At 44.2% G+C, this 22,580-nt stretch overlaps 2 protein-coding genes across 7 annotated transcripts in view; both read left to right on the plus strand.

Annotated features, from left to right (window-relative positions):
- Window positions 1-9,631, plus strand: part of LOC139550985 (retinoic acid receptor RXR-gamma-A-like) — a 46,805-nt gene extending 37,174 nt beyond the window's left edge. For 5 of the 6 annotated variants that reach the window (XM_071362309.1, XM_071362306.1, XM_071362308.1 and 2 more), the window contains 6 exons: window positions 43-203; window positions 7,295-7,424; window positions 7,602-7,734; window positions 7,923-8,014; window positions 8,279-8,384; window positions 8,887-9,631. In XM_071362309.1, coding sequence (XP_071218410.1) covers window positions 43-203; window positions 7,295-7,424; window positions 7,602-7,734; window positions 7,923-8,014; window positions 8,279-8,384; window positions 8,887-9,034 — 770 coding nt within the window. In that variant the 3' untranslated portion in view covers window positions 9,035-9,631. The remainder of the gene's footprint in view (window positions 1-42; window positions 204-7,294; window positions 7,425-7,601; window positions 7,735-7,922; window positions 8,015-8,278; window positions 8,385-8,886) is intronic. The other variant, XM_071362307.1, reaches the window with a different exon arrangement.
- A 3,229-nt stretch (window positions 9,632-12,860) lies between these two features.
- Window positions 12,861-22,283, plus strand: LOC139550986 (proteoglycan 4-like). The gene is made up of 14 exons (XM_071362313.1): window positions 12,861-12,896; window positions 13,128-13,221; window positions 13,390-13,506; window positions 13,745-13,858; window positions 14,128-14,190; window positions 14,352-14,447; window positions 14,978-15,037; window positions 15,269-15,427; window positions 15,693-18,854; window positions 19,088-19,174; window positions 19,460-19,599; window positions 19,778-19,934; window positions 20,049-20,276; window positions 21,455-22,283. Exons 2-14 carry the CDS (start codon window positions 13,143-13,145, stop codon window positions 21,559-21,561), a joined length of 4,569 nt encoding a protein of 1,522 aa, XP_071218414.1. The 5' UTR covers window positions 12,861-12,896; window positions 13,128-13,142; the 3' UTR covers window positions 21,562-22,283.
- The last annotated feature ends 297 nt before the right edge of the window (window positions 22,284-22,580 follow it).

The following is a 22,580-nucleotide window of genomic DNA, read 5'->3' on the forward strand; positions in this document are numbered from 1 at the left end:
TGTGTGTGACCCCCCTGTGTGTGTTTGTGTTTCTCTGTGCAGCAGTGCAGGAGGAGCGTCAGCGGGGCCGGGACAAGAGTGATAATGAGGTGGAGTCAACCAGTAGTTACAACGGGGACATGCCGGTCGAGAAGATATTGGACGCGGAGTTGGCCATCGAACCCAAGACTGAAGCTTACATGGAGGCCAGCACAGGCAATTCTGTAAGCAAAGCTCTGTCTCTTTGTCTCTCTCTCTCTTTCTGTCTCTCTCTCTGTCTCTCTGTCTCCCTCTCTGTCTCTCTGTCTCCCTCTCTGTCTCTCTCTCTTTCTGTCTCTCTCTCTCTCTGTCTCCCTCTCTGTCTCTCTCTCTTTCTGTCTCTCTCTCTCTCCCTGTTTCTGTCTCTCCTCCTCTCTGTCTCTCTCTCTTTCTCTCTGTCTGTCTCTCTCTCTCTATCTCTGTGTTTCTCTCTGTCGCTCTCACTCTCTCTCTCTCTCTGTCTGTGTCTCTCTCTCGCTTTCTCTCTCTCTCTCTGTATCTCTCTGTGTGTGTGTCTCTCTCTCACTCTGTCAATTCAATTCAATTTGTTTTATTGACAAAATGTACCTATTGCCAAAGCTTACTTTGGATATTTACAATATTAAGATAATAAGAATAAATTTTCAACAACAGTAACAACAATAACCAAGGGTCAAAATAACCATACATTGAACAATAACAATAAGCATACAGCAGAGGATATGTGCAGATTGATTGGTCTGTCAGACACTGTCCCTCATCTTATGGCAGGCAGCAAAACATCCCACAGGACGGGTAACCTAGTCTCATCAGAGAGTCTTTGAAACCTTGTAGAAGGGTTTCAAATTTGGGGAAATGACACTCTAAGTGTTTTAGATTTTTTACATTTTGTCAGGAAATGCAGCTCTGTCTCAGGTTCTGCTGTGGTGCAGTGGTTACACAGCCTTTCCTCTACAGGGAGCCAGGTTTTCCTGTGTCTACCCTTCTCAATGGCAAGGCTGTGCTCACTGAGCCTGTACTTTGTCAAGGTTTTCTAAGGTTTGGATCAGTAACCATGGTCAAATGGTTAGCCACGGTGTACTGACGATTTAGGGCCAGCTAGCACTGCATTTTGCTTTGTGCTTGTGTTTCCCAATAAGCAATTTAGTTTTGTCTGTGTTGTAATTTGTTTTATTCGGATTGATTGGGTGTTCTGGTCCTGAGGCTTCAGTGTGTAGTAGAACAGGTTTGTGAACTCAGCCCCAGGACCAGCTGGATGAGGGGACTCTTTTCTTTGCTCAGCTCTTGGCATTGCAGGGCTTGGTAATGATATGAGAAGGGGTCACTGTATTTTAGATGTTTCCAAAACTGAATTGCTCTTTGAGTTTTTATTATTAGTGGATATTGGCCTAATTCTGCCCTGCATGCATTGTTTGTAGTTTTCCTCTGGACATGTAGGATAATCTTACAGAACTCTGCATGCAGGGTTTCAATGGGGTGTTTGTCCCATTTGGTGAAATCTTGTTTTGCAAGTGGACCCCACACCTCGCTGGCATAAAGTGCAATTGGTTCAGTGACACATTCAATTCGTTTTAGATATTAGATATATCTATATCTATATTAGATAATATATATTTCATTTTGAATTTGTTTTATAATGGCGTAGAATGCCCTGCGTGCTTTCTCTCTCAAATCATTCACTGCATCATTAAGGTGTCCAGTTGAGCTTATTTTTAACCCTAAGTAATTGTAGTGTGTGTAGTACTCTATATACTTTGTACCAACTGAGAACTTTGGTCTAATTCCCTGGAATTTGGATCTTCTCTGGAAAATCATTATTTTTGTATTTTTGGGGTTTACTGCCAGAGCCCAGGTCTGGCAGTACTGCTCTAGCAGGTCCAGGCTCTGCTGTAGGCCATGTGCTGTGGGTGACAGCAGGCATTTGGTCATTTGCGAAGAGTAGGCATTTAACCTCTGAATTGTGGAGACTAACACCACCACATTTTTCTAGAATAGTGGCCAATTCATTGATGTAAATATTGAAGAGTGCAGGGCTCAGATTGCAACCCTGGCGAAGGCCCCGCCCCTGGTTAAAGAATTCTGTTTTGAATCCGTTTTGAATCCAAAATAGGTGACCTATGTGATTCGTGTAGATCCAATGAGTAAAGTTTGGGGGGGTTGGATCCCTACTGGCTCTATCCAAGGCTCAGCCAATCGTTTACATAACAACAGAATGCAGCGCAGCACCCGACTGAAGAAATAAGACAAACCAATTTACTAGTTACAGCAGCGCTTCCACTGAACGATAACGAAGAGGTACAGTGTTGCCAACGTAGCGACTTTGTCGCTATATTTAGCGAGTATTCAGACCCCTCTAGCGACACATTTCATTAAATCGACTAGCGACAAATCTAGCAACTTTTTCTGTGGTTAATGGAGACTTTTGGAGACTCTGACGTGAAAGCACGTATCATTCTTACTCTTCTCAACGAGCAGCGGGTGCTGCCGTGGGCCCCACCCCCGTCCCAAAGCACTCACGGGCGGCCCAGTCCTCGTGCAGCAGTCCCTCCCAGCTGCAGTCAGAGCAGGAGATGTTCACCCCTCCGCGTCCAGGCTGCAAATGAATCGCGCAAGCGGGAAGCCACCACTGGCTGATCCCAACCCTGGCTTACATTCAGGGCGGGATGTAAATGTAAAATGTTCTTTGTCTAAAATAAATCACTGCACAAAAATAAATCACTACCTTTGACTCACACAGCCTCAGTCACTTACTCACCTTGTCCACTGTGTGTGTGTGCCTCTCTGTGACATAAGCTAAAGATCTAGCTGGCTAGCTCATCGTGTCTCAGTCTAAACTGTACACTCAAAAATACAGAAAGGAGTGGGAATCAAACCCTGAATTCAAAGGTTGGTTGAAGCCGTTTATTGGAGATGATACACGGGCATACTGCCTGTATTGTAAGGCTGATTTCTACGCCAAACTTAGTGATGTAAAAAAACACATGACAACTCAAAAACATACTCAAAAGGAAAAGCCTTATAACAGTTCCACCCAAAACAAGCTGCCATTTATGGTTTAAAAAAATTACTCTGCAAAAAAGGCTGAGTCCACCATGGCATTAGCTATCGCTGAACACTGTTCCATGCTGACATGTGCTCACATTGGAGAAGCAATCTGAGCTGCTTTCTCAGACTCCACTGCTGCTACCCACTTCAAAATGCACAGGACAAAGTGCACAGAAATTATTAATGGTGTTCTAGCACCATACTTTCTGAAAAAGTTGGTTGCAGATGTGGGTGACCAGCGTTTCAGCCACCTCCTCGATGAGTTCACGGATGTAAGTGTTTCTAAGTACCTGGGGGTTGTGATAAGGTACTTTAGTGACACCGAGCAGACAATTGTATCATCATTTCTGGGGCTTGTTGAGTTGGAGGGAGGCGATGCCAAATCTATAGCCCGTGCTGTTGTGGCTTTCCTCGAGAAGTGTTGTCTTAAAAAAGAGAAACTCCTGGGGATAGGGTCTGACAATGCCTCTGTTATGACGGGATTAACAATGGGGTCCATAAAGTGCTGAAGGAGGAGTATGGCCTCACGTATCTGGTTCTTATTCGCTGTGTGTGCCACTCTCCACAGCTTGCTCATTTGTAGTTCTAAACCTATTTAGGGTGTTTTTTACTCACTTTTTGTCTCTCCCACGACGTTATTCCTCTCACCTACAGCGTCCATCACAATTACATGCACATGGCCAATTATGCAAATTAGGTGATGACGTCATTTAGCGACTTTTAGAACAGCCAATAGCTACTTTCCTTACTGAGGAGTTGGCAACACTGAAGAGGTAACGTTAGGTGAGAAGCCTGACTACAGAGACGGGGTGAGAAGGTGATGAAGTGTACTTCATGAGCTGTTACCGAAAAACTAATGGCATTTGGAAAGTTTGAGGTGAGGGAGAAAGTGTGGTGGAACAAGTATTAGCATTGTTAAGTATCTTGCTAGCTGGATCGAATTCTCCGTTAGCTAGCCAGAGAAATGTTGAGCAACATTAGCCATCTTATCTGATCAAATAATTTAGTTTACATGGTGTGAAAATAGCTTGCTAATAAAGTCAGACAGCTAACGTTAGCTAGCTAACATTACAACATTAGATGAGCTAACATTAGTAACCTAACCAATTCGCTATAGTATTAACTGGTATACAACTCCTTGCCGTTCCTCAAGTTATAATGCGTTAGTTGATTACTGGATCCTGGCAATCTGTGTGAAATGTTAACTAGCTAACGTAAACTCACGTAAACTCGTACATCGCCTTGGTCCGTACAATTGCCCTTATTTTAGCGCCCCAAAAACGTAATACTTCCAGATCAACTGTAATGTCAATACCATTGTAAAGCACAATTTCTCCCCTTTCCAACAGAATCAATTACATGACCTAAACACTGCCCGTTTCTGCATAATTCAAGTAGGCAATGAGCCCCGTCGGGTCTTTTTAAAAATGGCGGGTGGGGAAGCGAAACTAATGTGTGATAGTGAGAAGGAGAGATGTCGTGTGGGAAAATTGCTTTTTTTCACTCGATCTGTCCAACTTATCACCTTATCGCCTCTAAAATGTAAATAAAACACTATAAAGAGTTTATATAATGTGTGATTACATACCTATTTGAAGGTTTGTGTCGAATTTGAATCGGGTTTTTAGGGCGGTGCTAAAGTGATCTTAGAAGTAAACAGCAGCTTTGAGAATGATGATCGCATGCAATGATGACGCAAAAAAAATTACTAGGTATCCCCCCTTACCCCCGTCACTGTCCATTTCTTGTTTTTAAACGATGAGAGAAGTGCCTCACCTGGTGGAGAGAGATTGTAACACAGAAATAGTTGCTTTATGCGTGCTGTACGTTACGACATGACATGTCACGATGTAACGGAGGGTCCGTTTTTTCAACTTTTCTACAATACTATAGAGTCATTACCATGTCGATCAACGCTTGAATAGAAACGTAGTTCACACCCCAGATTTTGAAGTCAACACAGTCGCTACAGTCCCATTAGTTTTCTTTGTAGCCTCGTTTGAATGTTGCGGTTGCGCACATTTGTACGGAATGGGGTGAGTTTACATTAATGCTAGTTGATTACTGGACCCTGGCAATCTGTGTGAAATGTTAACTAGCTAACGAACTAACCACTATCTGTTAACTAATGTTTTCCCTCTACAGTATGTGGGTATTTTTTTGAATGAGAGAGTTAGGTGAAAATTAGATGTTGCAGAAAGTGAAAATGAGAAAGTGTACAATGTAATAACCTGCAGTGTAGCCCAACGATATTGCTTTTGTTGTGTTGAACTTGACAGTAACACGTGTGAGTGAGGGGGGATTATAATTTGTTTTACTCAGTGAACGTTATTTTTGCGCACGTGTAGCCTTGTGCACTTGATCGATGTTTACTATAGTGGCCACTATAATAGAGCAAAAATAGAATGTCTGTTTGTTTCATTCTATTTCTACTTTAAGATGTTTTCTTCCCAAGTGCAATATTTAGATGTGTGTGGTCACAAGCATTCTGTTATAAAGGCTGTCATGGCTAACTGCAATATTAGTGTATTGTTCTTTTCTCAAGACTTGAGTGTCATTTGCAGTAAAGTCTAGGCAACAAATAACATTAGATTGCTTTCTTTACATGTTTTAGCTGTGAGTTAGTTTCACAATAACCACTTGTTATTTTACACACAGAGACTGATCATGTAGATCATATTCTTTGTTGTTTAACTAGTTTAAAACCTGTATTTCCCCCTAGCAGGGATTTATTGCATGTTTCAGTGCAAAAAAAAGCAAGTGTCACCATTTTGGGCCCTCAGCAGTTTGCATCCCTGAAGTATACATTGATTTAATTATGTCATATGTTTTACCCCCTACACCACGTTCAATAACTTTGTAGAACAGTTGTGTATGCCAAATGGAATCAAATGCTTTTTGGAAGTCGATAAAGCAAGCGTATATTTTGGTATTATTTTGGTGGACATGTTTATCTATCGGGGTGTGTAGGGTGTAAATATGATCAGTCGTGCGACGTTTTGGTATGAATCCAATTTGGCTTTTAATCAAGACATTGTGCTTATTAAGGAAGTTTAGAACTCTTACATTTATAATACTACAGAAAACCTTCTCCAGGTTACTGTTCACACAAATGCCTCTGTAATTGTTAGGGTCAAATTTGTCTCCGTTCTTAAAGATTGGGGTTATGAGTCATTGATTCCAGATGTTAGGGAAATAACCTACACTCAGTTTTAATATAGCCAATTGAAATTTTGCACTAGTGAGTTTGAAATTTGAGGGCCTGAAGTTTCTTATAGAGCTTCTGGTCAGTAATTGGGGAGTCTAATGGATTTTGATTGTCCTTTATAGCTTTTTCTAATCCATTCAACTTCTCATGAATTTGGCATTGTTCTGCGTTTGTGTCATTTTGAACGGTGTTGTAGAGTGTTTTAAAATGGGTTGTCCATATGTCACCATTTTGTATGCTAATTCCTCTTGTTTAGATAAAAAAAAATCAATTTTGCCAGAAGTTGTTTGTTTATGGACTCCTCAATTAGTGCCAGCTGCTTGCGCTCTCTCTCTCTCTCTCTCTCTCTCTCTCTCTCTCTCTCTCTCTCTCTCTCTCTCTCTCTCTGTCTCTGTCTCTGTCTCTGTCTCTGTCTCTGTCTCTCTGTCTCTGTCTCTGTCTCTGTCTCTCTCTGTCTCTGTGTGTGTCTCTCTCTCTCTGTGTGTGTCTCTCTCTGTCTCTCTCTCTGTGTGTGTCTCTCTCTGTGTGTGTGTCTCTCTGACTCTCTCTCTCTCTGTGTCTCTCTCTCTGTGTCTCTCTCTCTCTCTGTCTCTCTGTCTCACTATCTCTGTGTGTCAAATCGTATTCATTGTTCTAAATGCTCGTGGTCACTCTACACATGTGACTATTTGAATGTTGTAGAGTGTCATGTAAATGGATCATAATACAGAAACCCCAATGTCAACTCTTTAAACACGTGTCTCTGGATATAGTGCTTTTTGGTATGAAACAAGTGTGTCGGATATGTCGCGTAGCAGAAAAACCCATTCGAAAGCACATATAAAGTAAATGTTTTAAAAGAACAGCCATACTTCATACACTTAGAAAGGGACACCCATGAGCATTCATTTCCGATGTAAAAAATTCAAATGTGAAAAATGTGCATTTATCGCATTTTGGAACCCCCCCCCCCCCCCCCCCATTTGTTCCACCTATACTCCGTTTCCTCTTTCATAGCCGATTTACTGAATGTTACATGTGTTTCTTTGTCTGTCTATCTGACAGAAGAACGACCCGGTCACCAACATCTGCCAGGCAGCAGACAAGCAGCTATTCACCCTGGTGGAGTGGGCCAAAAGGATCCCCCACTTCTCTGAGCTGCCACTGGACGACCAGGTCATCTTATTACGAGCAGGTAGGCTCCAGCTACAGCACAGCTCACCAACCAGATCACCATGCATGTTGACTTACCATAGTGCTTTACTTGCGGCAGTAAAACAGACACGCCCTCACCCCTCTGGACAAGTACATTGTTCTAGTCACAATCCAAGTTAAGCTCACCAGTTAACCGCTGTGCATCTCTCTCTGTCAGGCTGGAATGAGCTGCTCATCGCCTCGTTCTCCCACCGCTCTGTGACAGTGAAGGACGGGATCCTCCTGGCCACGGGCCTCCACGTCCACCGCAGCAGCGCCCACAGCGCAGGAGTGGGCTCCATCTTTGACAGGTCCGAGAAAAATAGCTTTGTCATCTTCTGTAACACGGTTAAAAATCCAGCCCTGGTATTTCTACAGCAGTAGACATGTGTGTACTGATAGTTTGTTGAGCATCTATAGATGGACTGACCAAAATAAAGTGTTACCGTATTTGTTTTTCCTATGACATGGTCTTTTCTTCTCGTGTTGTGATCTCCAGAGTGCTGACGGAGCTGGTGTCTAAGATGAAAGACATGCAGATGGACAAGACTGAGTTGGGCTGCCTCCGAGCCATCGTCCTCTTCAACCCAGGTAAATACAATCAACGAGAAATACAACAGAGGAGGCTCATCCGGAGAGGAAGAGGAGAGTGGTCGTCCTCGTTCATTTGAGCATTCACGCTATTCATCCAATAGGCCAATCCGTTTTTATTTTTTTTACATTTCAACTTTCTAAGTCACCAGCCACCATGTATTACAAACTCATTACAATCACACTTCAGGAATATATACCGTATTTGACATGGACTGTGTGCACAAGAGTAAGTTCCTGTCTATGAATGTTCTCTGCTTCCAGATGCCAAGGGCCTGTCTAATCCTACAGAGGTGGAAGCCCTGAGAGAGAAGGTGTACGCCTCGCTGGAGTCCTACACTAAACACAGATACCCAGAGCAGCCTGGCAGGTCAGTCTCACGCCGTCAGCTTCATTGACTGTCTGTTCCTTTCACACCCGATCATGCACACTAATGTCCAGTCATTCAGCAGTATCACGTGTCTCACTCAAAGGCTCTTCCTAGATCCTGCAGCTGTTGAAAGCACAGGAGGTTGGTGGCACCTTAATTGGGGGAGAGCGGGCTCGTGGTAATGACCGGAGCGGAATTAGTGGAATGGTATCAAATAGATCCAACACATGGTTTCCAGGTGTTTGATGCCATTCCTTTTTTCCGTTTCAGGCCATTGTTATGAGCCGTTCTCCCCTCAGCAGCCTCCATTGGTTGAAAGAAACTAAATAGACGATCTAATTTCTTCATATTCCTTCTCCACTTTAAGACTTTAAGATGATATGTCATAATTCATCTTTATGGTTTGTGTGTACCATTAAAAATCATGAATAGGCTCTGAAATGACACCCCCGACTAGAGTAATCAAACCTCCCTTCTCGCTTTTATCTCCTCCCCCGGTCAGATTTGCCAAGCTGTTGCTGCGTCTGCCTGCACTGCGCTCCATCGGCCTCAAGTGTCTGGAGCACCTCTTCTTCTTCAAGCTGATAGGAGACACGCCCATAGACACGTTCCTCATGGAAATGCTTGAAGCGCCGCACCAGATCACATGACACGAGTCGTACCCATTGTAAATACCCCCTGAACCCAATTCCCAGATCCCCTAGCCTTACCCCGGAGTACAACTGCTATGAAATCAAACTTGAGAGTTCTTAACTTGCATATTTTGTACCAACCACAATTAATAATGTGAAAATAAAATGTTTCTATTGGTATTTTAAGAAAATGCAACACTGTAAAAGGTGAATTCTAAAGAGGATTTGTTTTGTAAATAGAAGAGTATTAATTATCAGATCTAGCAACAACTGAATACAACATGAAGTCTTATTTTATTCAGTGATTGAATAGTATGAAATACAATGTCACTAGCATAGAATATCTGTGGAAATAAAAAAAAGACGACTTTGAACGTGATGCCCGGTCAAGTCATTGTGCCTTGCCTTCAACGTTTATTCTTAACCTCAAATTGATTTGATTTGAATTGCAGTTCGAAAAGAGAACACAACAAAATAACTCACATTCTATACATGTGTGGGAGAGAAGAATCCCAGCAGAGCTTATGAACAGAACCTCACCCTTCAAATAATCCAGATGTCTGTTTTTTTATGCGATACACTTTTTAATAAAGTCAATGGTATGCGGTAACATCATGTTCGGCGTCCTATCGTAAATCTCCTTTGCATTTGTGAAGTAACCTATCAAAAGAGAGCACAAGCAGCGTTGGAAAGCATGAGTATGGGAAATGCGTGGAAGTCCCAAACAGTAGTAACACATGGAACCCCAGTTGATTTTATAACGCCAGTGGACCAACCAACAGCTCTCCTACTTGCCATACCTCCATTTGTGTTTCATTAGTGAAACTGTAAAATACTAGCTAATTACTCTTCTGAAATTAGAGAGGTGTCTCATAAACAGTCTGGGTTACACACAAAGTAAGGACACGTGTGTATCGCTAACTACTGCTTTTGTAAGTTACAACATGCAAATGCAATAATGGAGGGTACATAATATTTCATCACGACATTGCTCATCTCTTTTGTTTCATAAGTGGACTACAGTACACATTCATGAGTATTTTATACATTTAAAAGGTTGTAGTGGAATCCTTCTTTCAAGAGTAGTGGCACATTTCACATTTTTACAGACGCTCTTATCCAGAGCGACTTACAGGAGCTATTAGGGTTAAGTTCCTTGCTCAAGTGTACATCGACAGATTTTTCACCAGGTGGGCTCGGGGATACGAACCAGCAGACTTTGGTTACTGGCCCAACGGTCTTAACCACTAGGTTAAGACTGCCACCCATACAGAAATACAGAGGTCCCTCTGCATTATAACTACTGATCTAAGACTAGTTTCTTGATCGTCATATCCAAATGCCAGCCATATTCTTTAGATAGGACTATTTTGCTGACCTTGGCCACATGGAAATAGGCTACAAGCTGGGGCCCAGAGTTTTTCACGGTTGTGTCACGAGGTCAGGAAAAGCTCATGGCCCACCAGCAAGGCAGACACACAGGCCACACTGAACGGTGCTGTAAAGTATAGCAGCTCGGGTAATTCAGATTGACAGGAACCATGGGCTGAGCCTGTGACCTTCCCCTCCCCCACCACTGTGAGTCCAGTCCGGAGGCAGACAGAGACAGACGTCATGACAAGCTGTGGATGCCTTGCCAGCCAGTGTTCCTGTGGTCCTGTGTTCTGGAGGCTGAACAGACTAAGACTCTGGGACAACTTCAAAAAGTATTGTCTGTAGGCAGGCAGCTGGGTAGTATAGCCTAATTAGCCCTCCAACACACAGCTTCTACAGACCACCTTTTACAAGACTCTGAATTATTTTTCTTTGTTTATCTTTATTTTGACAGGGAGTCCATGCTGAGACCAAGGTCTCTTTTCTAGGTAAGCCCTGTATAGCACCACAATACACATCAAAAAGCACATCCGTATACACAATAAAATACACGTTATTATACAAAACAATACACAAAAAGCAAAACACAATCATAAAAAACAGACACATTTTCCAGTATAAAGGTCCCCTAACAACCGTCTGAAATTCCCTAGAAGCACCAATTCCTCCAATTTTAAAATGCATTGTAGATCATTCCACACGCAAGGCGCAAGGAAGCCAAAGGCTGATCTATCTAACTCTCTAGACACCAAAGGAGTCTCCAGAGCTAACCAACCCTGTGAACGGGTTTTATAACTTATGATTTTAAATCTTAACAGTGATGTCATGTAAGTCGGAGGTTTGTGGAGCAGGGCTTTGTAAACAAAAGGAGCGTAAATGGTGTGATTTAGGTGACTTCAACGAGGGCCAGTCAACCTTCTGGTAAAGAATACAGTGATTAGTAATAAAACTGTCTCCTGTGATAAAAACGAAGGGAGCTATGAAAGAACGGCAGCTGCACTTTGATAACTAGTACCACCAAGAACAGGTAGAAAGGTTGACTGCACAATCTGCTTCCTGCTGACTAGAGAGAGACAAGATCTGTAAAAAAAAAAAAGTATAAGAGACAATCAGTCCTTTTGAGGTCAACAACCTGTAGCCTTCAGCATCGTTCATATGTTAACCTGCCGTTGTTGGGTCTAGACGTATTCCATCTCGTGAAATCATACACAATTCGGAGTTGAAGATTGTTGTTTTTGGTCAAAGACATGTGTTCATGTGAAGCCAAGAGCATGTGCTAAAGCATGTGTGTAGAGTGTGGGTGTGTTTAAGAGTGCTCTTTGAAGCGCTCACTATTTTCATTCTTAAAACATACGGCCTCGTACAGACGGTTTGAATAATGTCTACAACATGTTCGTAGGAGGGGTAGAAGACATTACCTCAGAACAGAACCAGGAGAGAATAATGTTCTTTCTTGAATGGACTCTTTTGTTCCAAACACTCCACAAGCATCAAGAGGTCGGCCACCTCACAAAGAAGCTGCTGCTTTAATTAGCACTTGTTTTTTCAATCACGAATGGTAGTGAGAGTAACTGCTGTGTTGGGGTACGCCTCTCATTGTTATTGTAGCAAGACCAAATGACTGGAAGATCTTGTGTTGTACAAAGACCTACTCTGAGAGAGATGAAGGCCACAATAAAGGTGTGCTAAATGATATACGTTCAAGTCATAGCACACAATTCAGTTGCTAAATTATCACTTGGGTCCGGGAGATTTTCCTGACCAGATGACCTGACAAGGGAAAAACTTTAAGAGCCCACTTCACGTGGTCAGGACAAACTCAGTGCCCCAACTATCACATTATAGAGGATTTAAATTTGCCTAGTAATGGTGCATCACGTTCCAGTGAGTTACTGGAAAGAACACTATACTCCAGCCAAAGAATATAGTTAAAATATCACGTAAAAAATCTACATCTGTTATTTTTGTTGCGTAATACAGTATTATCATATTGTTCAAGCCCTGAGAGTGAAAGCTTGACCACGCTCTGCGGTACGACCACATTGTGAATCACATGAGAAAAATCCAACATTTTAACCATCTGAGCTTGTTTGGCGAACTTTAATAAAGATAATAGCAACCAATTAAACGTGTAGTTGTTTGAGTCCGCACAGAGTTGCGGGAACAACCATGCAGGTCTGGTTAACAGAAAGAACGTGGTGTGTTTTTGGGGACCCTTGTAAAGGCAAGGTCGTCACCTCGCTGTGATGTCATTGTTGTCTATGGCCACAGATGCTCTTCCAGTTTTTAATAGCACGCCTCAACACGCCTGGCCAGTCTAGTTCTACTTCCTGTGAGTGCGTAGGAGGTCTCAGCATCATTTTGTAGTTTTAATTGGGGCTGTATTTGGACTAATTAAAAATGTCCCGCCCTAGCTGTCACTCCAAAAGCAGCCGTTCACACTATATAAAGGCCATTGGGAGTTAGGGAGAGCAAGGTGAGTTGACTGGAGTTGACTTGTGTGAAGGTGATTGGCTTTCTCTTATTTTCAGTTTATAATCTTCTAATTATTTCTATGTATTTCAGGGACCTAAGAAGATGAATATGTGAAGAGAGCGCATTCTTGTTTAGTTATGGTTGGACCATTGGAATGTAACTTTGTAACCCTCCGTTATGAATAAAATCAAAGAGGAAGATGTTTTTTCCCCCCTAGAAAGGACAAAGAAAGGCATTTCATGTGCTTGTTTCTCTATTCTAGTTGAGACTGAAACTCATGATGACTGCATCATCGCTGCTGGCTGCCCTCGTGGTGGTGACCTGCGCTGCTCTTTTGCCATTCTCTGCTGCTCAAAGTAAGAAGCCATTGTCTGGTACAGGGGCCACATTATGTGCTGAATGTATGTGACACTGTCAATGTCAACAGTTCTGTAAGTCGCTATGGACTTTTTTATGGTAGCACTAAATGTACAGTAATTGTTGTTTCTGAGCTCATCCCCTATTACTGTGACCCCAATCTGCAGCCAGTTGCAGTGGTCGATGTGGTGACCCGTTCGCTCGTGGTCAGCCCTGCCAGTGTGACGCAAGCTGCATCACTCACGACGAGTGCTGCAAGGACTTTGAGGCTCTCTGCACTTTCAGTAAGACTGATGCTATTACTATGATATTACCGTTGCCATAATACAATTCTCAATTATTTCAATGTAATTAGGATGGTTATTCATTAAACATTAGAGTCTGCATATATGCATGGATGTAAACATGTGTTGATGTACCTGAAACTCCAACTATGTGACAGGTCATCCATCAATGGTGTAGTAAACAGGACCAAAGTGTGTGTGTTGGTGAATATCATGGTATATTTCTTCTCTCTTGCAGGTGAGTCGTGCAGTGGTAGGTGTGGTGAATCGTTCAGACGAGGCAGGCTTTGTGAGTGTGACCCAGGCTGTGTCCGCTACGACACCTGTTGCCGTGACTACCAGAACCACTGTGGTATGAACAACAACTATCTTTATGAAAAGACTAATTACAGAATATCAACACTTTGTCATGATATCTGAGTTAGTTCAACTTAACCAGTACAATGCAACCAATGATAATAATTGAATTCGTCTGTCCCACAGAGAACAGGTCTAAAGAACAATGCTTATGTAGTAAATTATTAATAGTGAGTTGATGGGTCGAATTGAATGGCCCATGTTCTAATTGTAAAAACAACTGCATGTACAAATATCACAATATCAAACTTTCTTCTGTTTTAGATGCCACTACAACTCCACCACCAACTCAGAGGATCAAGCCGGATGCCAAGAAAAAGCCAACAGGTTCAGTTACTATCTTTGTCTTTGTAGCAAAGTAACTGCATGGATCAACAGATCTTGTGTACCCTGATTATACTGTAGGCCAAACAGTCTCTGGATGCTAGGTTAGAGTGGGCCATTTTAAACAGTAGAAACATTAGCTTATTGCAATGAATTTTCTTTAGTGCCTCCCAAGAACAAACCCATCAGCGAGACAGAATTGAAGAGTCTCAAATCTCCCAAGAAACCTTCAAACAGCGAGAGTGAGGAAAGCAGCCAAGGTACGTGTGTACCTGCCATGTTGTGCATTTTAGGTGGGGCCCTGATTTTCTACTGACCGTATGACTGCCAGGAAAAACTCAGGGCACAAGTTATGGCTTTCCATTGGCTGTGTGATAACCAATGGCATAGAAAGGTTTCAGAATCCTACAATAGACTGAGGGAACAATAGTGTCAATCGTCAAATAATTTAAACAAGGCAATGCTTGTGGACTGGAAGAGCAGCTAGCCTCCATTTGGTTACATGGGTTGATCAGTGACTGCATGTGAGAATGTAACCCATAACAGGCCTCTTTAGGCTATTGGCAGGGTTGCCTAGGTTACTTTCTAAATGTAATTTGTTACTCCCCAACCCTGGCTATTGGTGTATGGAGGTCAGATGAGATAAAAGCGATAATTGTACTGTTACTTGCAACAGTTTCCAGGGGCTGAGCATGTGTATCTCTATGCCCTCTGCGTCTCAGTGTATCTCTACGTCCTCTGCGTCTCTCAACCGTTGTACGATTTATTGTGTTTTTTGTTGTGTTTTCAGACCAGAGCCAGACCATATACCCTTCTCCATCCGACCTCTTCCCTGAGACTCAGGACTATGGTAAGTTTAGGCTATTGGTGGTGCTCTTGTCCATCATTGACACTGTCAGAACACAGCAACAGAGAAGTGAAGAGATTGAGGACTTTGTCTGTAGACAAGGAGCTTGTGCTGAGCAACACAATTGATTAAGAACAACAGCTACCAACATGCTAGACTCAGTCATTGTTTTATTTTTTTCTATGGTAGGTTTACCCCGCGGATTCCTGTAACCTGTTTGTGTGTTTCACACAGATACCAACGGCTCTTACCCTGGATCTAGCAGCCCTAAGAGCCAGAGTGACTATTCTCGTTTCTCTGAGGACCCAGCTTCCCCTTTGAGCCCTGACTTCTACCCTCTGACTGACAGCTTCAATGTTCCCAGCTCCACCACCCCAGCTACTGTCATGGATGGTGAGAGCTCATGCAATTGTGAAACATGCAATATGGCAAAGGGTTTGATAAAAGTATTTTCTGAGAAAGTGACAGAAAGGCTGGTTATTATTTATGTTTTGAAGGTGTCGAGCGACACTGGCAAAGTTCTTAATGCATATCAGTAGACTTAGGAGAAATCCAATGTTTTCTCTGAGTGCTGATGCATTGTGTAGTATTTTGTATGCCAGCTTGTGTTTGTTTGTATGTACGTGTTCTAACATCCTTCATCTTTCCTCCTGTGAAGCTCTGAGTGATGCAGCCACCAGTCTCTTGGAGGGCATCTCCCCCCTCCTCCCTACACCCATGGCCACCACTCCCTCTGCCCTGCCTTCCTTCACTGGTCAGCTCCCTGGATCTGCTAACTTCCCATCCACTGGCTTGCCCATGCCCAGCCAGGGTGGACCCTCAGCGGGTAACGCTGGCCCCCGGGCCCTGTTGTCTGGACCTCCCCTGCTCCCTACTCTGGCAGATATCGCCAAGGCCTTGGGGCTAAAGAACCCCATCACTCTGGCAGACATAGCCAAGGCCATGGGGCTCAACACTCCCAATGACCCAATCACTTTGGCAAACATAGCCAAGGCCTTGGAGTTCAACAACCCCAACGATCCTAAACCTCCCCAAAACCCCAAGAACCCCATCCTTCTGGCAGACATAGCTGAAGCCATGGGGCTTATCTCCCCCAATGACCCAATCACTTTGGCAAACATAGCCAAGGCCTTGGGGTTCAAGAGCCCCAACGACCCTAAACCCCGGCAAAACCCCAACTCTCTGGCAGACATATCCAAGGCCTTGGGGCTCAACTCCCCCAATGGCCCCATCACATTGGCAAACATAGCGAAGGCCTTGGGGTTCAACGACCCCAACGCTCCTAAAACCCCCCAATACCCCAACAACCCCATCACTCTGGTAGACATAGCCAAGGCCTTGGGGCTCAATAGCCCCAACGACCCCATCACTTTGGCAAACATAGGCACGGCCTTGGGATTCAACGACCCCAACGCTCCTAAACCCCCCCAATACCCCAGCTCTCTGGCAGACATAGCCAAGGCATTAGGCTACAACAACATCAACGACCCCATTACTTTGGCAGACATAGCCAAGGCCTTGGGGCTCAAAGACCCCAGCACTCTAGCAGACATAGCCAAGGCCTTAGGGTTCAACAACCCCAATGACCCTAAACCCCCCCAAAACCCCAGCTATCTGTCAGACATAGCTAAGGCCTTAGGGCTCAACAGCCCCAACGACCCAATCACTTTGGCAAACATAGCCAGGGCCTTGGGGCTGAACAACCCCAACAAACCCATCACTCTGGCAGACATAGCCAAGGCCTTGGGGCTCAATGACTCCAGCAAATTGGCAGACATAGCCAAGGCCTTGGGGGTCAAGAACTCCGACAAACCCATCACTCTGGCAGACATAGCCAAGGTCTTGGGATTCAAAAACCCCAAAGATCCAAACACCCTCCAAAGTCCCAACACTCTGACAGACGTAGCCACGGCCTTGGGGCTCAGTGACCCCAACAAACCTATCACTCTGGCAGACATAGCCACGGCTGAGGGACTTAATGACCCCAGCACTCTGGCAGACATAGCCAAGGCCTTGGGGGTCAACAACCCCAATGACCCTAAAAGAACCAACACTCTGGAAGACATAGCCAAGGCCTTGGGGCTCAACGACCCCAACAAACCCATCACTCTGGCAGACATAGCCACGGCCCTGGGGGTCAACAACCCCAACGAACCTAAACCCCTCCAAAACCCCAACAAACCTATCACTCTGGCAGACATAGCCAAGGCCTTAGGGCTCAAAAACCCCAACAACCTCTTTACCCTGGCTGACATAGCTAAGGCCTTAGGGCTCAAAACCCCCAAAGACCCCATCACTTTAGCAAACATAGCCAAGGCCTTGGGGCTCAAAGATCCCAGCACTCTAGCAGACATAGCCAAGGCCTTGGGGTTCAACAACCCCAACGACCTTAATCCCCCCCAGAACCCCAGCTATCTGGCAGACATAGCTAAGGCCTTAGGGCTCAATAGCCCCAATGACCCAATTACTTTGGCAAACATAGCCAGGGCCTTGGGGCTGAATGACCCCAGCAAACCCATCACTCTGGCAGACATAGCCAAGGCCTTGGGGCTCAATGACTCCAGCAAATTGGCAGACATAGCCAAGGCCTTGGGGGTCAAGAACTCCAACAAACCCATCACTCTGGCAGACATAGCCAAGGTCTTGGGATTCAAAAACCCCAAAGATCCAAACACCCTCCAAAGTCCCAACACTCTGGCAGACGTAGCCACGGCCTTGGGGCTCAGTGACCCTAACAAACCTATCACTCTGGCAGACATAGCCACGGCTTTGGGACTTAATGACCCCAGCACTCTGGCAGACATAGCCAAGGCCTTCGGGGTCAACAATCCCAACGACCCTAAAATAACCAACACTCTGGAAGACATAGCCAAGGCCTTGGGGCTCAACGACCCCAACAAACCCATCACTCTGGCAGACATAGCCAAGGCCCTGGGGGTCAACAACCCCAACGACCCTAAACCCCTCCAAAACCCCAACAAACCTATCACTCTGGCAGACATAGCCAAGGCCTTAGGGCTCAAAAACCCCAACAACCTCTTTACCCTGGCTGACATAGCCAAGGCCTTAGGGCTCAAAACCCCCAAAGACCCCATTACTTTAGCAAACATAGCCAAGGCCTTGGGGCTCAAAGACCCCAGCACTCTAGCAGACATAGCCAAGGCCTTGGGGTTCAACAACCCCAATGACATTAACCCCCCCCAGAACCCCAGCTATCTGGCAGACATAGCTAAGGCCTTAGGGCTCAACAGCCCCAATGACCCAATTACTTTGGCAAACATAGCCAGGGCCTTGGGGCTGAACGACCCCAACAAACCAATTACTCTGGCAGACATAGCCAAGGCTTTGGGTCTCAATGACTCCAGCACTTTGGCAGACATAGCCAAGCCCTTGGGGGTCAAGAACCCCAACAAACCCATCACTCTGGCAGACATAGCCAAGGTTTTGGGATTCAAAAACCCCAACGACCCTAGAACCTCCAAAAAACCCAACACTCTGGCAGATGTGGCCAAGGCCTTGGGACTCAACGACCCCTACACACCCATCACTCTGGCAGACATAGCCATGGCGTTGGGACTCAGTGACCCTAGCACTCTGGCAGACGTAGCCAAGGCCTTGGGGGTCAACAGCCACAACGCCCCTAAAAGACCCAGCAACCCCAACACTCTGGCAGACATAGCCAAGGCATTGGGGCTCAACGACCCCAACAAACCCATCACTCTGGCAGACATAGCCAAGGCTTTGGGACTCAAAGACCCCAGCACTACGGCAAGAATAACCAAGTCCTTGGGCTACAACAACCCCAACACAGGTCTACCAGGTAGGGATGCTATGTAGATTGGATACTATGTTGTGTTTCTACATCAGTAACCTTTAGGATATCTACTGCATCAATTGAGTATTGATTTAATGTGCATGTAATCAGTGTCAAGTAGGTATTTAGCAATTAAACAGTAAGTTATACTTATTATATTATACAGTAAATGACAACATTAAACATTGTTCACAATTTTAACGGCTTCTCCCCACACGGACGTGAACTCTTTACTCTAGATGCCGACAGTAACCCAGACCTCTGCAGTGACCTGCCCATCAACGGATTGACCACTCTGGCCAACGGAATCATTCTCATCTTCAAGGGTATGTGTGTGTGGAGCATAGTGGCCTAGCTCGTGGCTAGCTCGTGGCTAGCTCTTGGCTAGCTATGTCCTATCTTACTCATTACTTACTAATCAAATATTTATGAAGGTCAAGTAGCTTTTCCAAAGCAGCAAACAAAATATGAATAATTGTCTGCTACTTTCCTTTCCCGAAATAGCATAACAATGTTGTCATGCCACGACAATGTGTAGCCTAAAACCCTAAAGGAAATAGTTACTTGATGCATCGTTTCCTAATGATTGTGGTTCTGTTGCCCCCAACCAGGTAATTTCTTCTGGACGATAGATCCCATCACCAAGGACCATGGGCCAGCTCGCAACATCACAGAGGAGCTGGGCATCCCCTCCCCCATCGACAGTGCCTTCACCCGCACCAACTGCCAGGGCAAGAGCTACATCATCAAGGTACTGTAGAACTGCCGGGGGAAAAAACCTAGAACCAGGGAAAAGCTCAGTGGGTTGGGGCAGTAGAGATGCCTAGGTGGAACCTAATGACCTAAACACTTTCGATGGGATTGGGATATTGTCACACGGATCCTTTTCGCATAGCCTATATAATGTCCCCATCGCTTGTCCATCTCAGGGTGATGACTACTGGAGGATGGACAATGGCAACATGGAGCTTGGTTACCCCAAATCTGTTGCCTCTGGTTTTCATGGTCTGACTGGCACCATCACTGCAGCCCTGCCTGTGCCTGCTACCAGGAGGAGGCCTGAGTCTGTCTACTTCTTCAAGAAAGGTAAAGGAGAGCTTTGAGGATTACCACTACCTAACCTACTCCCATTGCTTAACATGATGAGTTACACCAATGAGTTCGCTCTACTCAATCCACATCCATTTCTTTCTCCCACAGGAGGCACCATGCAGAAATACTCGTACCATGCTGGAAGTAGCACTGTCTGTGGCAAGAAATCCAAGTCCAGTGCAAAGAAACGCCACGCTCGCCAAACAGAGATGAGTCTGGGAGCCGAGATCGACATCAAGCTGGCTCTGAAAGGCTTTCCCTCCTCAGTGACCTCAGCGGTGTCTGTCCCCAGCCCCAAGAAGGCCGACGGATACGACTACTTCCTATTCGCTGGACGTAAGTCTACGACAATGTTCACGATGTACTGTACATCTGATAACCAAAATATCTATTACATCAGCAAAATACTGTTTATGGGTCTTTCTATAAACTAGGGTACCAGTGAGGATTTCCTACACTGGACGACTTGGGGGATCATAGCTTTAGTCAATGAAATTCACGAGCTGATTTAAAACCTATGTTTAACCGTTATCATGGTTGGTGTCCTGACGATTTGTCCAAAGTCATGCGATATAAAACTTTTCTGTCCATGCATTTATGGCAGTGTAAGTTGTCGTTATGTCATATATTAAGCATTAATCAGTTAAATGGATGAACTTGAACCCTGTAAGAATCCTGGATCTAGCAGTCGGACAGTTTTTGGTAGAGATCTCAGAATTATTATTTAACATTTTGTGTCTCCTTACGTTACGGGGTGAAAACAGTTAACGGGCACACAAATCCAAAACAATATATGCATTGCAAAATTGAAAGCTTCTAACCGAAAGGGTCACCTTACCTTGATACGTAAAACATAAATCGATATGGCCATTAACGTGGTTCTTCAATAATCATGCATAATACTTGTAGGATGCGCATTTGGTGTCCAGTTGATTACTAGCATGCTAATAAATACCCAGACTTACAGTCATTGCGCTAACGCTAGTTAGCATTGGCTCACGGAACTTACCTCAAACTTCCTTCATACGGGACACAGACATCAAAATGGTATCCAAAAGTTCATCTGACTCTGGGGAAGTAGATAAAGGGCCTAATTGCCCAAAGTATCCCTTTAAAGGATTATTTTAGGCCTATGTTGATGTATAGGAGTTATGGGCCAACATGCATATATTCACTTGTATTCCTCTAAGTACACATGTGGAACGGCATGAAAATCATTTTTATTTTTATTTAAAATCATTTTGAAATGTTGAACCCAATGTCAGACATTGGCCCCATTATTTATAGAAAGACCCTCATACAGAAAATACCAGTCCAAAATAAATAAGTAATGATCCAGTATAATAAGGAAGTATTACTAATATATTCTATCATATGCTGTATTTGTCAGATGCATAAACATTGCCTTGACATGCAATTCTTAAATATCCTGTGCAACTGCAGCTGTTCTGTTTAAAAAGGGTCTGGTAAACCTTTAAGTCAATATGTTAACACGAACACTATTCCCTTTTTAGCTCTGTACTTCAACATCAAGATATCTGGTGATCTGCCTGCTCTGGCCAAACCAGACAATGATGATCCCCGCCAAAACTCCATCAAGAAGTGGCTGAATTGTATCTAGAGCATTCCCTATGGATGGACCAACAACGCACAGAGCACACCTATGGCAACCATTTTCTTTTTTTTCCATATTAGGAAAACAAAAGCAACAGAACAATTATTCTTCTTGAATTTTTTTAATAAAATGTACGCTTTTAAAGCACAGGGTATCTGCTGATACAAAATTGGGAAGAAAAAATCTAACGATTTCTCTCTCTTACGATCACAAATTGGTAGGATTTTTTTATTAGACTAAGACATTATGATTGAGACTTGGGAGTAAGGGAATGGAGCAGTCCATGATGACATCATTAGCGGGGTAGGTTTCCTCTACCGAAAGGGCTTCTTCCTGCTCGAGGGAAGCCCATACCTTGAATGGAAGGGATGAGAAGAGACAGGTTCAATCTTAGCCATTAGACATCATCCAAAATTGCCACTTCATGAAGTGTATAACTCTCAATTGTGTTTCTTAAGCTCGGCTCACTAGAGCTTCTTTGAATGTTGTTTTGATGTGCCTTGAAATAGCTACCTCTGAACTCAAACATCAGCTAAAACATTTGACAAGAAACCACGTTAAGACCACACCAGGGGGGTTTAAATATCTCTTGCATGACCGCAACCCTGCTCCAACCATTCTTGTGTCACATGTAATCCAACATGCCAAACAAAAGTATACAATGTGTCCTTTGTGCCGCTTACTTTCTCTGGCTTTATCAAACTAATAAAAAAAAAGCTTCTCATCTACTTTGTTGTGCCGTGTGTTTCTATGACGTAAGAGTACGGCGGCAACGCCACTGCTTTAGTTGAATGGACTCATACCATGTTGTTCTGGGTTAAAAGTGGCCTTCAAAACTTAAAAAGTCAATGGAGATGAACGCTCACCTCCTCTGGGGATGAGCGTCCTGCCTCCGTTGGCTGTCCTCATGGGTAGAGAGTGCTGGGCTATGGGGCGGCCGAAGGGCTTGGGCTGCACACTGCTGCTGGTGTCGAGAGAGAGTGAGAGTGAGAGTGAGAGTGAGAGAGAGACAGAGACAGAGAGAC

Source organism: Salvelinus alpinus, chromosome 23, assembly GCF_045679555.1.
Source record: "Salvelinus alpinus chromosome 23, SLU_Salpinus.1, whole genome shotgun sequence".
NCBI lineage: Eukaryota > Metazoa > Chordata > Actinopteri > Salmoniformes > Salmonidae > Salvelinus > Salvelinus alpinus.

Bases quoted from the DNA above. Each gene is read 5' to 3' on its own strand.
- LOC139550986 (XM_071362313.1), top strand. From the start codon at position 13,143: ATGATGACTGCATCATCGCTGCTGGCTGCCCTCGTGGTGGTGACCTGC. The intron at 14,448-14,977 runs GTACGTGTGTAC...TTGTGTTTTCAG, and splicing joins GAGTGAGGAAAGCAGCCAAG to ACCAGAGCCAGACCATATAC. The intron at 19,600-19,777 runs GTACTGTAGAAC...TGTCCATCTCAG, and splicing joins GCAAGAGCTACATCATCAAG to GGTGATGACTACTGGAGGAT.